This window comes from Panicum hallii, chromosome 9 (assembly GCF_002211085.1).
Source record: "Panicum hallii strain FIL2 chromosome 9, PHallii_v3.1, whole genome shotgun sequence".
Lineage (NCBI taxonomy): Eukaryota > Viridiplantae > Streptophyta > Magnoliopsida > Poales > Poaceae > Panicum > Panicum hallii.
Genome location: NC_038050.1, coordinates 58,396,645 through 58,414,575, shown reverse-complemented (window position 1 = coordinate 58,414,575; position 17,931 = coordinate 58,396,645). Strand labels below are relative to the sequence as shown.

Below are 17,931 nucleotides of genomic sequence, written 5' to 3'. Positions count from 1 at the left end.
CCTCACTTTTGCTACAAATAACCAGAACCAGACAGACCGCCCGCAAGAGCACCCGTGGACCGCCTCATCCGATCCATCATCCTCAGGAAGTGCCTGACCAGGAAGAGCCCGAACAGCCGGAGGACTTACCCGAATTCATGGAGATCGAGGACGATGATGACGACTACTACGGCTACCACGAAGGAGGCTGGGTGGATAGTGACACTGAGGAGGAGCCCATGGAGCTGCCTGAGGACCACCCAGACACCACAAGCAACAACAATAAGGACGCTGCAGGAGGAGATGGTGCCAATCCAGGTACCGCAGGAGGAGACAATGCCGAAGATGGTGATGATGACCTAGTTGCACCCCATGGTGGTGACGAGGATCCACATGATGATCTAGAGCTAGCCGACGCAGTAGACCAACCGCCACCAGAGCCCCATTACGAGAAGCAGATACATCGCCTGCACTTTTACTGAAGATCCATTCCCAGCACTTCTCTGGAGGACCATGCAGAGAATCGGCTTCCCACTAATGCCACGCTATGAAGCCTGCCTGTACAAGAATGCTCAGCAGGAGGAGGAGTGGTTAAGAATGCTCAGGAGAAGGAGGAGTGGTTAGTGACAGTAGTGATCAATATCCCGGATGAGTGGTATGGCAGCCGGATGGAGTACTACAAGCACTTTGATGACGTGGCCAGAAGGACTCTGGACGCAGGGACCAGTGAAGCTGTCAGAAGAGCTCTCTACTATCTCTATCATGCTTATCGGGATAAGCTTCAGGGCACCGAGTTTCAGCAGTTCCCATGCCGTGTGAAGGGTGCCACCAGTGTGCAGATTCCTGTCCCACCCTCCTGAGGAAGGAAGCTTGTTCATGGACACCATACAGGATCCTCGTCACTCATGGACACTACTATAAATTATTTTTTAGTAGTGCGTGATAGATATATTGCAAAATAAACCATGTGAGCTGCATGTGCATGCCTACATTTTCTTCTATTGCATTGGATGCGAAAGTGGTGTTTACATTTTGCCGGCTTGACTGCTCATCAAGTCATCCTTCTTGTCACAGGGTAAATCGCTGGGTGTTGGATCCTATGGGTAGTCGCAGCAGCGACTCATCAGGATTGAGCTTTATTTCACTGGCTATTTTGATTTCTCCATTCCAGTAGGGTCGTGTTTGGGATTCTGATCCTCCTAGCTACTCCGGAAAAGTCATCTTTCCAAACAGGTTAATTGAGTTTAAGGGTGAGTACATCGCTACACGTCAGCAGTTTCATAAGTTATCCCATCTAGATCCATATAAATTCATTTAGGATTTTTGATTATATGGAGGAGGGAGGGAGGGAGGAGAGAGAACCAGTTGGTTGTTGCTTCACGAAACAACTGTCTCGTAGACTAAAATTAAGGACCATAAGACCGCTTACTCACCACTATACGAGTTGATGTTGTCATGCTACTCACAATATTCTATTTTTTTATTCCACAAATTTAGAGATATGGTACTACTAGAAATACGGTACTACTACGAGATAAAAAAGACAATTGTCTATTCAGTCATCTCAAAATGGTATATTATTGCATGAGACCGACTACAATATGGCTCCAATATACTTACCCTAACATTATATACCATTCTTATAATCCTAGTTTGGCCAGCTGCGGATTGTATGTATTCTGATTCTAGCTTGCCTCCCTCAGCAGTTGATCTCTGGCGAGAGACAATCTGACCGTTTGGCAATCTTTCTTATCTATCTCCTAGGTGAGCAGTATACTCGACCAAACATTTCAAAGCCCATCTTAATATACACTACTAGCTAGAAAACTAATCATCCATCCAATTGGACCCAGTACTAATGCCAGCTATCCACTCACTCATTTTTCTTGTACAAAGGTACATAAAATCCTACATTATATACTAAAAATTTATTTATTAATTATGAAAACTATAACCAAATTAAGCATTTTGCGGGTGAGATAATCACAGGGCCAGCAACATTGGCAATATAATGTGTTGTGCAATGGCATGCCTTTCCGGAAGTTGTAAATTTGGTGTCACCTCCACCTCTTCTCTCATTTCCAGTTTATGAAACAATCTCAACCCAAATCATTTCATTCCTAGGCTTCCAACCTAACTCCTGTTCCCTAATAATAACTATTCCATCATCATCGATGCATTTACTATTCCGTCATCATCGATGCATTTTCTTGATCGATGAGTTCATGAACAGATTTACATTCAACAATCCATAGAGCTTTATATTTAATTGCATATCTCAACTAAAAAGCTCAAATCATGCATTGCACGAGCATGTGGACCCTCCCTAAGGCTCAGGCATGAAAATAGAAGTCAGCTGTATTTATTTTATTTAAATGCACCCGTGAGAATTCGAATTCAAGTCCCTGGAACCGACCAGTTTAATCCAAAAGGCTAAACTGTTGGAGCATATATAGACAAATTACTTATGCTTCGATATTATCGCATTGACATGATGTCTTTATTTGTGATGGCTTATAGGCCCTTTCCATCAATAAGTAAGTGGTTGTTTGTATTCAGGGATTAAATTTTAGTCCGGATCATATCAAATATTTGGATGCCAATTACAAGGGCTAAACATGAACTAACTATAAAACTAATTACATAAATGAAGACTAATTTATGAGATGAATTTATTAAGCCTAATTAATCAATCATTAGCATGGACAAATCATGAACTAGTTGGGCTTAATGAATTTATCTAATACTTAGTGTCCAAACATCCCATGTGACGTGAACCAAAGTTTAGTCATCCGCATCCGTACAGACCCTAATACCAAGGCATCGACCGCACGACCTAACATGTTGTTTCCCGCCGGAACAGCCGCAATAGATCCAGTGTTTTTCTTTTCCAGATTGTACGTTTCCCCCGTTTAGGTAGCCAACGTGCACCTGCTGGGTAGTGATTCTTGACCATTACCTATTTACCCATGATCACTGAACACGAGTGGCAGGTATGACAGTTTGGCCTCGACCAGTTAAATTTGTTAACCCCCCGCATGTGCAAGGTACATGTAGGCCGGTGTTAGGGCGCAATAGCTGCTGTCCTGGTGCATGACGCTCCACATTAGCAGAGGTGACACACTGATACCAGGATTAACTAACCTTATTAGTAGCGCGTAATTTGCGACCCTCGTGCTCAGAGCCGGCCGGGCTGGAAATAATCGCTTCAACGCCCGTCGGCGTTGGAGAGAGTAAAGTATCCCGGCGATGCTGTCCTGGTCGAAGTCTCGCCACCCGAATCAGCGAGCAAAGTCCAAGCGCAACCGCGGACTCACTTCGAGCTCCGTGCTAGCTGTAGCTCACGTGCATATGCTTGTGGCGTACTACTAGCTAGAGCTAGCTACTATAGGAGCCTATCCAACTAGCTAGGACAATTTTCAAGAGTATAGCGACAGAACAAAGCGAGAATGGCAAACTGATTTCTACATAATTCAAAATAGCCGGTTATAGCATCCGCTATATTCCGCTGATCAATGTTCAACTAAGCTGATGTTAATAATTATTATTATTATTATTAGACCCTGATTGATGACCTGATAACAGTTTTGAAACTGAAACTTTGCTTGCTGACTTGCTGTAAGCGAAACAAGTAGTTGATGGCATGTTACTCGGCATGTGCCGTGTTCTAAGCCAATGTCCACGCATCAAAAGGCGAGTTGTATACACAGGTCGAGTAGTCTAACCTCGTGTCCCGCTTCGATCAAGGAAATCTCTCACGGACCAAAGAACCGTTGTGAAAGGACAAAGCAGTGGTGTATTTTAACCGCTCTAGAAACGAACGAACTGAATCTCTAGGGCACTACTGGGAGGCTTCTTATATATGCCGACATGTACGCGGCAGCTAACCGACCGTAACACTGGCCTGTAAGGCTGTATGTAACCAGCATACAACATCCTAGTAGAGAGGTTTTGTGCATGTAGGACGGTGATCGCCATCGACGTCGTCGTTCACCTATGAAGACCACCACTGCTACTTCGGCGACCGTCCTCTTCCTCAGCATCGCACTCCTGTGCGGCGTTCTCATCTCCGCTGTAGATGCTGCGAGGCAACTGGCACCAGAAGGCCGGGTGGTCGTCGAGACCCATGAGGCGGCGGCTTACACGACCCTGCGGGAGAGGGCGTGGTCGAAGACGACGGCCATGGCGTGGACGCAGCAGCTGCCCTCAGGTCCGAGCCCCAGGGGTCCGGGTCACTAGCAGCTAGCCCATGAGATACGGAGTTCGTTCCGTCGATCGAGCGGTTGAGACCAGCAGGAGAGCTCCCTTTGTACGATATGATGGTTTTTCCCCCCGTGATTCGTACATTTGGAAGAAGCTCGTGAGGTCAATTTCTTCTTGTTTCAATTCTGAGCTGTCGATTTTTCACTTGTGCTAGTTGGGTCCAGCTCATCAGCGTTCAGGCACCATTTCCTGATAGTTTGGTTCCAAAATATATACTGGGACTGGGACTGTTGACACTTAATTCAGGTCCAATATTTTTTTTCCAATTTGTTTAGTTCTTGTTGAAGTGGACCAGCAGTGTGTACAAAGTCGTGCTTGTATTTTTTTTTTTTTGCACGTATGAAGAACATGCAACTGAGATCCGGTCCTCGTATATATATAAAAGTACAAAACCAGGGGGAACTGGCTTTTTTTTTTTGCAAAGCCAAGCTAGCTAGGTTTGTTGGTTTAGTTCACCACATGTGTAGAAACAAAACAGCGGATGGTCTTCAAAAAAGGGAAAAATTAAAAAACAACGGGGGCGATCCAAGGCTGGTGGCGTTGCAGTGGAATGGATGGCGGCAGTGGCACAAAGAGTGTAGTAGACCGGAGGCAACGGTGCGGCGCTGTGCAAACTGGCATTGTGTGAATTTTTAGGCCGTTGTCTCACAATGGACAGTTGTGAAGAAGCAAAAAGTCGCAGCTTTGCTATATCGCCGAGTCCCTAAAATTCTTCAATACGGAATTTTTCTTCCTATGACGCCTTCTTCTCACGAGTACTATGCCCAACCAAAACTGTATGTTGGTAAACCAAAATTATAGACTCAGAACAGATCAGAAAGGGCGTTTCACATTCATTTTACACGGATCGTCAGACGCTACATTTTGCCAAAAAAAAGTTAGTCAAAGGTATGCGATTATACATGCTTCAGGTGACGTTTATGGCAACCAATCACCTGAAGCGGACTGTTTCCCGCAGTTGAACCGAGCGTGGGATTGATTGGACTGCAATTAGACCCGTTAACGATTCCACCTTTAGATTGATCGGACTGTTTGCGCGCAGATTGCCAGTTAAATAGGAGAGAATCTGTACATGCATGCAGAAGAAGACAGCAATGCTCACGTCACCCACATGCATGCAAATCCGAAACTAAAAAAGCTATAACTATTGAACCGATCATCCAAATTAAATTTAGATTGCACCATTATCTTTCTTATAATAAGATCTTCAAAATAAGATCACCCTTGACTATGTTTGCACGATATTTTTTAAAAGCTTTTTCTTTAATACTAAAAAAATAATTTTGGATACAGGAAATAAATATTTAAACAATACGAACAAATAATTATTTTTTTAAAAAAATAAACATAACGAACAAATAATAATGTACAACGAACAAAATATTAACCATAGCGAACATTTGATTGTCTATGCTAAATAATGGAAAATGAATATCACGAACAAATGAGTCAATATGCCCGAACAATTTAATCCACAAAGTGAACAAATATATTATACACCTCAAAAAATTATATTATGGACATAGAATAAAATATTATGTATCAAAAAATAATTGGATAAATTGAATAATAAGGAGTAAGAGAAGAATATAAAAAATATAGAAAAGAGGATAGGCATGGAAAGAATGGGTAAAAAGAGTGGAACAAAAATTCTAGAATAAAAGAAAACATATTAGATAAGGAATAAGGAGGAAATCAGATTAGAAAAATAAATTAAATATTAGTCTCTTTAAAACAAACGCACTTAGCCTATAGAATAAAGAAAAATAGAAAATAAAATAGAATAAATAAGAAGAAAAGAAAGACAGATTATATACTAGTGAAAAAATATTTATTGAAGTATTAGAAATAATAAGAAAAAAGAAAATAAATAAATAATAAAATAAAGAGAAGATAAGGTGCAACCCCTTGCATGCATATACCTGTTCACATAATTATTTAGAGCAAAATATTCTAAGTAAGAGAAAATATTCTTGGATCATGTCTAGGAATAAATAAAAATTATTCTCATATACGTGCCCATAGCATGCATAGTGCTGAAAAAGTAAGAGGATAGCAAAAAGAAAAAAACTGCATGGCAGAATGCACGTGGGCCAATCATTATAGTGAAGCATGGGAGCGCTCTGCGCTCCCACAACATAGGGATAAAGGAATCATGCAGCTGACACTGAGCAGATCTGTTAAAATTTTAATGGGCTGATTTCACGTGCTGGCCCACTCGCGCACGCACTTTTGTGTGCTGAAATTAGTTCCGCCGGTCCGCTAATTGTCTTCATGCGATGGATCCCACGTTTATAGCATAAGTGGTGCATAGCCGTGGCGAGTAAAAAGTGTGGATAGTCCCAGGAAAAGTGCCTGCGCCGCTGGGGACCTCACCGACGACCTCATCGTCGAGAACCTGTCGCGGCTGCCGGCCAAATCGATCTGCCGCTTCAAGTGCGTTTCCTGGCACTGGTACGGCTTAATCACCAACCCCGAGCACCGCAAGAAGATCCCCCAGACGCTCTCCGGCTTCTTCTACCCCAGCGTCAGTTGGACCCCCGAGGACTCCGTCAGAACATCCCTGATTTCGTTGACATCGTGGGGGACGAAGAGCCATTTTCAGACCCCTCGTTGACCTTCATGGCCTCCTACAGGTCGATTGTTCCAAAGATCTGCTGCAATGGCCTTCTTTTCTGCTTCTGCTGGAAGGTCTCCCCAAGGGATGAATGCGATCTTGTTGTGTGCAATCCTGCGACAGAGAAATGGGTTGTCCTGCCGGACTCCGTTGATGGAAGCATTGCTTTGAAGTACCATTTTGTTTTTGACCCAGCCATCTGCCCCCACTTCCAAGTGTTCGAAATTACAGATGCGGATGAGAATTATGGATCCATCGGTGATGTGAATATCTACTCATCGGAGACAGGTGCATGGAGTTGCAGGGGGAATGGTTGGGGCGATGAGCTTCAGTTAGTCGATAGAGGAGGTGTTTTTCTCAATGGAATGTTGCATCTGCTGACCTATGATTTAAAGATATTGGCAGTGGACACAAAGGGGAAGACATGGAGGACCATTCCTTTGCTGGAACCTATGACTGTCTCATGCTTTTGTAGAGGTCCTCTCGCATTTATTGGTCAGTCTCAACGGCGATTGTATTACATAAATATGAGGGTTGGTGAAACCTCAAAATTGTCGGTCTGGATTCTTGATGACTATGACAGTGGTGAATGGATATTTAAGTACAACATTAGCACCGCACAGATTTTCGGGGAGAAGAATCTAATGTTTGAGCGGGACTATGCTTTGATTGCGATTCATCCAGAAAGCAATTTGATTTTCTTTGTTTGTAGGTGCAAGGATATGCTGATATCATATGACATGGATCGTGGTAAAGTTTGTGTTAGCAATCTCAAAGAGCATCTCTGTGACTGCCCATTTCTTCCCTATCTTCCATATGTTCCATTTCTCAAGGATTCACTGGCTGCTCAAGGCTGGAAGCATATTTGCAGTGTGGAGGCCAACAAATTGTTACCCTGAAGTGACATGGATGCCTACAGCCAGTTCTCACCAAATTTAACAATGCAGCAGCAGCGTGTACAACTCACCTGTTTTTTGGCCCTTATTTTGTGTTTATGCTTTAATGTATTCCTGATTTTAATATCAAGAGATGCTGTAAGTCATGAATTTCCTGTAACTATATTTACAGAGGTTGCATATTCAGTTAAATTTTCTTGCTTTTGACTAATTGTATTTGTTTCCATTTGTTATGCATGCTATATTATCAACATGCGCTTTTTTCATCATAGTGCATCCATTTTGTGTTAATCATAGATGTGTACTGATGTTTACTCAAAAAATCTGAAGTAAGATATGCCCTCACTTGAAGTTATGAAAATTGCATACAGGAATTCCAGCTTTGGCTTTTTCATAGTACTAAAGAAGTTAAGATGAGAGAACTTGCAGTCAAGATTGATGCTACAGCACTCACGCTGTTCGGCTGGCCAGTGGATGGCTGGGCTGAGAGAACTTGCAGTCAAGATTGCAGCTGCAGCCAGCGAGCAGGCAGCAGCCGCATCCAGCGTGTATCAGCCGAACAGCGTGACTGTCTTTTTGGAACAAAGTCCTAGCGTGCAGGCAAGCTTGAGTGCCGATTGACCAAGGGCCAAGTCACTGAAACCATCATGAAAGACTTGGCGTCAAGAAGGTAAGGGGCATCAGGCTGTCTCTCACCAACACTGGCTAACTGGCAAGCAGGCCCTGCCTGCAAGTCTGTTCCATGTAGGCATGTGGCCATGGAGCTACCACTGATCCAAAAACTGCAATGTTTGCCTGATGAAGAGACCCCCAAATGTCATGAATTTGTGCAAGATTTGGGTGTGGGGGGCTCCCTTCTTAGAACATTATTCTCAGAAGTTTGATAAGGATAGGCAAGACAAACATAAGAATTCTCATCTTTGCTGGCCCAATATGCTGGCCAGCCTCATTTTAATTTTATGTGGTTTATTGTGCGATGCAAGTGTCAAGAAGAAGATGGGAGAGTGATGTCTGCCACTCATGGCTGGCCAGCTGTGATATCTTGTGATATCTGTAGTGTTCCTGCTAAGGTATATGTTTCCATGACCAAAATATATAAAAGAACAAAATCCGCCAGTTTTTAACAAGGTTCAAGTGTTTCTCTACTTTCTGATTCTGAAGATAGTATCGCTATTTCAGCAGTGTCTCTATTACCAAGGAAACTAGCACAAGGCAAAGTATACCTGTTAATTTAGGTCTCCCCTTTGGATGTTGATCTGTGATTACTCCCGGTTAGGGCATCCATCACTTCGTGGATTCGTTTCATTTGTACTAGCCATTTAGTCGTTCCATCAAGCTCCTCAGATTGTTCCATTGTGGAAGGGACAGGATCATCAACCTTGCTCTGAATACCATGCTTCAGTCCCCTGGCCGGATGTTAGACAGAGAAGGGAGGAGAGTTGGCGCAGGGAGGTGCCAGCGGGCAGCGGCTGTACGGGGGAGTGGACGGGATAAATCCCCTAATTACCTCGATGGGGTCGAAACAAAAAAGGCTGCTTCCTCCCGAGCAGTATATTTAGTAGTGTGTTTAAGGAGGCAGGGGCATTCACCACCTGCAGACTGGTGTAATTCTTTCGTATTGGAAGCATCATAGGTTACACCCAGTTATATGCTTTCTGAAACTCATTTTAACCCTGTGTAAATGATGGCATCTTACTATTCCCTAGCCTTTTTAACAGCGCCGCAGGCAAACGAGCTATTGTACAACCTGTGAACATTGGCACGCTGACATCCCAACGTTTTGGGAGACATGCCTTACAAAGTTACAAGTTTCTAGATACACCGTGCGCCTCTCAAGCAACCATTCAAGAGGTGCCCATCTGTGCATTATATATCTACAGGACGCACCAACACGACTGCTTGCGGAGGAGCTTCACAGATTCAAGCTCATCAGAGGGCCGCCTGTGCCTGTGCAGCGGCTAACCTTGCAATTGGGACCCTGCATCCAAATTTATGTGTCATCAAATCCGTTCAAGTGTGTGAATCAAAACACAGCCCCATTAGCCCCTACTCTATCTCACTCACGAGCAACTTGATCCCTTCAAGAACACGACATGAGAAACAACGAAATGACATACACCAAGACAATGCACAAGACCTGGTGACTGCATTAGCCTTTTTTCTCCTCTGTATTTTTGTACGCCACGTCTCTTAGCATAGCCTAAGCTTACCGAACATCTCAAAGAAACCAAGTAACACAAAAAGGTAAAAACCGTAAACAGAGTAGATATATCAACAGAAACTACGAAATTTATCATTTATAAGCTAGGAAACTCAAAACTCATGCCACATCTGCACCATCTTGTTACTAGTCAGTACCATACTGCACACCATTCTGTTGTGCCATGAGAGTATTAATTCTAAAAGGATCAATTTGACTATGTCTAATTCCAGTGATTTATTCATCAAGATATAGTAGTGCCTAACCTGAAAGGCGAACAAGAAACATAGTCCAGTCCAGCCTTCGCACAAAATGCAACTGAAGAAGGCTCGCCACCATGTTCACCACAAATGCCCACCTGTCATTACAATTTCCCCCCCAAAAGGCACCAACTTAAATAACATGAGGACAGATTTACCTTTCAATATGAGGAAATTTAAAAAGGAGTTCGGATGATGCACCATCTTATTTCTGATATATCATGATATATGAGCTAATTCATTACCTCCAAATCAGGCCTTGAACTTCGGCCCCTCTCAGTGGCAATCTTAACCAACTCCCCGACTCCCTTCTGGTCAAGCACCTGACGATCCAAAAGCAGCCTTATTGAATTAAGTAACTTGAAAACACATTATGTTTTAAAATACAGAGCGAACATAAAAAATAGAACATAATGCGTAGCAGACTGTAACTAGTTTAAGAGAGCTTAATCAGGCAGTAAAGCTTACCTCAAATGGGTCGTGCTGGAGAATACCCTGGGACATGTAGATTGGGAGAAACTTGCCAATGTCATCCCTGCTGTAACCAAATGTCATCTGTGTGAGGTCATTTGTCCCAAATGAGAAGAATTCTGCCAGCTCTGCTATCTGTCAACCGTTGTAATCACATTCACAGAAATATACATCAGTATTCATGATAGGCAAAATGCCAAACATTATTGATATTTGTTATAACATAGCTCTATGCTCTTTCTAGCTCTTGTTGACCATAGACCTCCTAAGGACCCGTACACAAGTAAACTACAAGGTTCATGTCCATTTACCTCATCAGCTATAAGAGCTGCCCTCGGAACCTCGATCATGGACCCAATTTTGTATCTAATAGTTGTTTCTGCGTTGGTAAAAACCTTGTCAGCAACTTGGCGGATCACGCTCACCTGTTGGCCAAGTTCCTGAAAAAGCGACACTCAAATATTAGTTTTCTTGGGGTTAAAAGTTGCTGCAATTGATGGATCCATGCTATAGTTCAAACATTTTGAACCTAAACAGAAACATATGGCATTTAAATCAAAGATGCACCTACCTTAACTAGAAAAAGGTGCAGCCCAGGATAAATGGATATTTTTTCAGAAAAGGAAAACGCCAGCTCCTATAGTCCTATGCATATATATAGAAAAAATAATAATACATCCTAAACGTAGAAGTTTCTTAGCATTCCACTATTAAGTTCTCCTCTAATCAATCCCCTATGGATGTCAAACACCGCCAAAAACTATAATCTTGCATACCTGAGGTGTTCCAACAAGAGGAACCATTATCTCAGGGAAAACTTGGAAACCTTGGTCATTCACAGCAATAGCAGCTTCAAAGATAGCACGGGCTTGCATTGCCGTCAGTTCTGGGTATGATATACCAAGTCTAAAAATATAAAGCAAATTCAACATCAGAAGTGCTGGTGTGAGACATATAAAATAAAGACTATTATGACAAGTGCAAATCATGTACTTTCTTGCAAAATTTAATGAATCACAATAGTGCTGCCCTTTTACATTACAAATGGCTGGCAAGCAAACGCATGATGCAAGTGAGCACAGCATGAATAACTGACCTGCACCCACGGAAACCCAGCATCGGGTTCACTTCAGAAAGTTTTTCAACCCTTGCAAGGATTTCCTCATGAGTAGAATTAGTGTGACAAGATAACATGTGGACAACATCCTCAATGTTACCCTCTGGAAGGAACTCATGAAGTGGAGGATCCAAGAGCCGAATAGTTACAGGAAGGCCTGGAAAACAAGCATGAATGCAGTAGTCTCCCGTTGGATATGCTATTTAAGTTTATGCTTCAAACTCATTTTAATGATTCAAACTCATTTTAATGCATAGGGATCGATGTGGCAAAATTTTAGCAGTGGAAATAATTAACTTGGGAGCTCAATCCAGAGATCAATTTTCACCACAAAAAAAGATATCAACGTTCAGTTATGATTTGACAATATTGCAGATGCATTAAGCAATCAACTTGAACAGAAGATAAAGAGTACTATTGCAGCTATCAAATCTATTAATGAAACTTGCACAACTGTGAAATCAAACACAAATGCATGTTTGTTATCACATACCATCCATCGCACGAAAAATCCCTTCAAAGTCTGTTTTCTGATATGGCAGGAGAAGGCCTAATGCTTCTTGCCTCTGTAGAGCAGTATCTGCCATTATCATCTGTCTCATGGCCTTAATCCTCTCGCCAGAAGAAAAGAACTGAAGCAGAAACGAAAGATGCAGTGACAACACTACACTGGTCATTAATCATATAATATTCCTACAAGTACAACAGAAAGCATTGTACCAACCATGTGTTCAGTTCTGCACAACCCAATCCCTTCAGCACCATTTTTCCTTCCAGCCAGTGCATCTGCGGGAGTGTCTGCATTGACCATGACCTAGAACCACCACCATATATGAAAGAAGGATTATGATGTACTTATTGTGTTTGACCTGAATGTACTGAGAATCATGAAGAGCCAGTCATGGTGATTAAATAAATTTATATCGACACAATGATAAGACTTCTTCTTTACCTTTAGTTGTTTAATTTCATCCACCCAAGACATGAATGTTCCCAAATCAGAACTAAGTGCTGGCGGGGATAGAGGTAGCTTGCCCAAAATAACCTCTCCAGTTGATCCATTCAGTGATAACCAATCACCTTCACAAAGCACCTTGTCTCCAACCACTACCACCTGCATATAAAAATTTATACAAATCAAAACAAACTTTATCTGGAACACAAAAAGATCAAAAATAAGATCATCTTTGTTTAGCTTCCTGATTACTTTCAACACAATGCAACTGCCACCATGGCAGCAACAAAGGTTCTGCCATCAAATATGTGCAGGCAATGATTTATATGTTAAATTGATAATCACCTTCTCAGCATCATTTACATGGATACTTGAGCATCCTGCCACACAACATTTTCCCCAGCCACGTGCTACAACTGCGGCGTGAGAAGTCATACCACCTCTGGCTGTGAGAATTCCAACAGCTGCATGCATGCCACCAACATCCTCCGCGCTGGTCTCAGTCCTTACCTTAAAATTATGCACATAAAAAGGAGTTCTTACAAAAACTATGGCTCACAGCTTCGCAAATTGAAATATAAAGACAGGCTAGTGTATTCAAATATAAGAAAGATGTTTACCAAAACAACAGATTTTCCTTCTGAATCCCATGTTTCAGCATCAGCAGCTGTGAAGACAATCTGACCTACAGCAGCTCCTGGTGATGCAGGTAGGCCCGCAGCAATGACTTTGTCTTTATATGATGATGGGTTCTCAAACTAGTTTAACAAAAGGCCAAAGAAATAGTGAAATAGATAGGTGTACTGCCATCATTTTAATACTTAGTAGGACACTGTTTGAAATCAACTAGCAGAGTTCATTCTAGTGACAAGAGCAAAAAAGATACCATCGTACCAATGACCACATGTTACATGTGAAAAAGATTAAAAGGGAAGCTTTATTGTTGAGAGATCCGGACATGCATTCATATTTCATTCTGTAGCTTGACAAGTTTCAAATGCAATATTCATATATAGTTTGATCTTAATAAATATTTGGATACAATTAGTTTCTTTAATGTAATAGAAATGCAATTTGCTGCATTTTCCTTTGAAGAAAATAATTGTTAACATAGTACATAATGCAACAGACTTGTGGTACTCGTCACACGAATAATACCTGAGGATGAAGAAGCTGGTCCAAGTGTCGTGGTTCCACCATCTTAATTGCCGAGCGATGGTCAATCAGGCCCTCATTGACCATGTCTACAGCAATCTTTACTGCACCTTTGCCGGTACGCTTACCTGTTCTGCACTGAAGCATCCAAAGTCTGTTTTCTTGAACAGTGAACTCAATGTCCTGCATTGCATCAAACTACTAAGCCCAAAACATTGCTGTAGATACATTAAATGACAGTTAATTTGAGGGTCAGCAGTAAACATCACTGTGGGACCAATAATTCGTAATGCTCGTAACTATTGACTATCAACATTCATGTTCGACATGACAAATAGTTGATTCTAAATTCTAATCTTCCAAGTTGTCATTGTGTTTAAAAACATGCTGTCAGTCACCGAACCTTCCATCAGTTGGAAATGAAGGCAGTAACTTACTCCAGCAATAGGTCAATTTTGCAAAACTTCTGATTAATTTGTTCCAGCATGAAGAAAGGAAAATTTCTTTTGAACATGAAATTTTGATTTTACTCAATCTGTAGGCATGGACACAGAGAGACCAAATACTAATTTACTGAGAGAGAGAGAGAGAGCTCAATAATTGGACAGTATACTCCACCATCATTTCTTTATAATGTCTTTCCAAGATTTTGCAGTTCTCGACAAGTTCTGCATAAGGCTCTGGCATGCACTCCTTCATTGAATCAAGTTCTTGTGGAGTTCTAATTCCAGAAACCACATCCTCACCCTACAAAAGAAAGTAACCTGTTAGTCGTTCCAAAATCAGCATAAATTGAATCCAGGAAATAGATATGGTGAGTCAAAGAAAGGAAAACATTACGACTTATGAAACCATAGATACTAAACACTAAATCATATTACTACCTGAGCATTGACAAGGAACTCTCCATAAAGTTTCTTCTCTCCGGTACTAGGGTTCCTAGTAAAGAGAACACCAGTGCCTGATGTGCTATCCATGTTGCCAAATACCATGCACTGAACATTCACAGCGGTGCCCTTCAATCCAGTAATCCGATTAATGCTTCTGTACTTTTTTGCTCTAGTACTGTCCCATGAATCAAAAACAGCCAAGATTGCCAAATGCAACTGCCTTTTTGGATCTACAAATATGCACAAAGTATGAAAACGAAGAAATATCCGGACATAGTTTCAAATTATAACATTGCCACTCAAGCTCAACAGATAATGAATTAATATTTTGTAATAGATGTGGCTATACGCATACGCATACCTGAGGGAAACTGTTCACCTTTGGTCACCACATAAACATCCTTATATTCAGCTACAAGGTCTTCCAGATCCTTGACATTCAGCTCAGTATCGTTTCGCAACCCTTTTGTAACTTTCATGGCTTCTAGTTTTTCTTCGAATAGCTCATGAGGTATTCCCATAACCTGACAAAATCATATACCATATAAACAACGAAATCAATGCATCGGTTAACTTAATGGAAGACCGTGAATCAACTATTTCAGCAAGCATATGAATCAAATAAGAGATGACCTAAGCTTCCAAGATAAAGTTAGTCAACATACACCAAATATCATCTTTCAAGATAAATTGCTATACTCGTAATGTTTTATGGAACACATCCAGCATCAGTACTCACTTGGTGATGTGTCATGGGATCATTTTCATTATATAGCTTGTGATACCAAGAAACTTCTAGGACATTTTCATTATATGCAACATGTGGTCTTACCTAACATTTTTGACATATAAGATAAACCGATTCCTCAAAATGAACATATTAAAAAACATTTTAGAAGACACAGAATGGGGTTTGTTTGAAAACATGCAAAATGCAAAAATATTAAGATATCTGAAGACATTTCCTGAATGAAATAATTTCAATCAATGTGAAACTCTATGCTGAATTTGAAGTTTGAAGTGAAATTTTGATTCGACTGGAGACAATAATCCAGCTCAGATTGGTAACTTGATACAATAAAACTGAAACAGTTTCCAGTTTGATTATAAGAATCATATGCGAAATTAAACTTTGGACCTGACTGACTTCATGTACAAGATCATCATATATTTTAGAGTAAAATCAAATCCTGAATGTGAAACCGAGTAATTGATAGAAAATGTCGTACCAACCGGCGCCGGGCCCCGAGGGGTCTCGCGCCCCCAATTCACGGTTCGGTCCACGGCGCGGCGCGGCATCCCCCTGCCCGTCCACGCCACGCTGAAAGTGCGTCCATGGACGGGGAGTGAGGACCGCTCCGCCAGCGTGAGACGTCACTGGCTCGCAGGCGTTGCTGCCGGCGGCTCGGTGCCGCGACGAGCCGCAAGCCTCAGCGACATGGAACGCCTAGCGGAGTAAGAAAAAAAAAAACAGAACTGGGGCAGCAAAGAAGATGAATGATGGAACTGGAAGCGGCAAGGAATGGGCTTATTTCGTTGCTTCGGCCCGTAAGGGTAGCCACATCCAGGCCCAAATAGATTTGTGCCCGAATACACGAGTACACGACGAAATGACGAAATGTATACCACCGTCAAGAAAAAAAGCAAATATATCTTAAAAATTTCTTCTGTTTCAGGAAAAATATATGAATTTCTTAAAAAAACCAGTTGTATGTACCGATATACTGTACTTACCACGTTGCCGAACATGTCAAGGAACCGGCGGTATGAGTCGAAGGCGAATCGCCGGCCGCTGCGGTCGGCGAGGCCGGCGACGACGTCGTCGTTGAGACCGAGGTTGAGCACGGTGTCCATCATGCCGGGCATGGAGACGGCGGCCCCGGAGCGCACGGACAGGAGCAGCGGGCAGCGCGGATCGCCGAGGCCGGCGCCCATGTCGCGCTCCACGCACCGCAGCGCGTCGAGGACCTCGTCCCATAGCCCCGGCGGCATGGCCCCGCCGCCGAGCTGCTGGTACTGCCGGCACGCCTCCGTGGACACGGTGAACCCCGGCGGCACCGACAGCCCGATGCTCGCCATCTCTGCCAGGTTCGCGCCCTTCCCGCCCAGCTGCGGCGGCATGACCATTACATGCATGCGTCATCGATCGGCGGCCTCGCACGCCGAATGAAGTACACAATGCTAAGCATTAATGCGCACGTATGTACCAGGTCTTTCATGGCCTTGTTGCCGTCGCTCCTGCCCTTGCCGAAGTGGAAGACCCTCCGCTCCGTCTCCGGCGCGCCACCGTCCCGGTGAGCCGCCGGCGCCATTGATCGACTTCTTTGTTTCGATCACGCTTTTTATTATCGTGATGATGTGGATCGGAGTGGCTAGCTACTAAGCTTCGAAATTTTAATTCGAACTGCTCTCTTTATCCGAAGTGGCAATGTCAGCTGTTTATATACACGACGACCACCGTGCGCGGCGCGGTTGGTGGCCAGGCAGGCGACGCGCCGGATAAGTGTTGCCTTGCCTACGAAGTACTCCGTACAATGTAACGCAGCCTGATCCGACATCCGGCCAGGTGAAGCGCATGCACGGGCGCGTGGCTTTCACGCACTGGGACGACAGCCACGGTGTAACCGGGAGACGACGACACGCCGACGGGCCGGGGGCGACGGCCCGGCCACCGCGGGCGCGTGCTGCGTAGCCGTGTGCGGTGCAGCCGCATAGGGTCGCAGGCTTCACCGCAGCTGTTTGTTGCCAGCACGGCTGTAATAATACTAACGCAGGCGCTGCTGGCCGCCGACGATTCACCGCCGCCCGTGGTCCGGGCTCGAGGGTCCGGCGCCCGACACGTATGCGCGTACGCTGCCACGGCGGCGCGCGTGGCGAGGACGCGGCTGCCACGAACGCCAGACAACCTTGGGCATGCGGCGGTCGACGCGCGTGCCATGCATATCGACGTGACGAACTCCGATCCGGATAGACTCGGGCGACCACGGTTCCAGTGCCAGTCAGGTACTCGATCAGGTCTAGCTAGCGCAGCCGAGCCGAGCTGGTAGATGCGATGAATGAACACTCGGCTGTCGTGGCTTGTTACGTATTTTCGCATTAATTTTAATCTGATGTATATCTGAATTTTA

General features: G+C 43.4%; 2 protein-coding genes and 1 pseudogene across 6 annotated transcripts; 1 reads left to right on the top strand and 2 right to left on the bottom strand.

Moving 5' to 3' along the window:
* The first annotated feature begins 3,975 nt into the window (after positions 1 to 3,975).
* LOC112873234 lies at positions 3,976 to 7,863 on the top strand (annotated as a pseudogene).
* Positions 7,864 to 9,404: 1,541 nt separating this feature from the next.
* LOC112877329 (pyruvate, phosphate dikinase 2-like) lies at positions 9,405 to 16,225 on the bottom strand. 5 transcript variants are annotated; one of them, XM_025941616.1, is made up of 18 exons: positions 16,033 to 16,225; positions 15,165 to 15,327; positions 14,798 to 15,033; positions 14,532 to 14,660; positions 13,917 to 14,096; positions 13,379 to 13,516; positions 13,104 to 13,268; positions 12,756 to 12,917; positions 12,528 to 12,617; positions 12,297 to 12,435; positions 11,783 to 11,960; positions 11,463 to 11,592; positions 10,998 to 11,126; positions 10,684 to 10,821; positions 10,461 to 10,538; positions 10,222 to 10,313; positions 9,589 to 9,733; positions 9,405 to 9,550 (listed from the first exon to the last, which is right to left on the bottom strand). In XM_025941616.1, exons 2-17 carry the CDS (start codon positions 15,322 to 15,324, stop codon positions 9,685 to 9,687), a joined length of 2,193 nt encoding a protein of 730 aa, XP_025797401.1. In that variant the 5' UTR covers positions 15,325 to 15,327; positions 16,033 to 16,225; the 3' UTR covers positions 9,405 to 9,550; positions 9,589 to 9,684. The 5 variants fall into 5 exon arrangements, with proteins under 5 accessions (XP_025797401.1, XP_025797402.1, XP_025797404.1 ...); XM_025941617.1 differs by lacking the exon at positions 10,222 to 10,313; XM_025941619.1 differs by lacking the exons at positions 9,405 to 9,550; positions 10,222 to 10,313 and having other exon boundaries at positions 9,712 to 9,733; positions 10,374 to 10,538.
* LOC112873233 (pyruvate, phosphate dikinase 2-like) lies at positions 15,860 to 17,151 on the bottom strand. The gene is made up of 3 exons (XM_025936240.1): positions 17,011 to 17,151; positions 16,538 to 16,912; positions 15,860 to 15,886 (listed from the first exon to the last, which is right to left on the bottom strand). Exons 1-3 carry the CDS (start codon positions 17,113 to 17,115, stop codon positions 15,860 to 15,862), a joined length of 507 nt encoding a protein of 168 aa, XP_025792025.1. The 5' UTR covers positions 17,116 to 17,151.
* Positions 17,152 to 17,931: the final 780 nt, after the last annotated feature.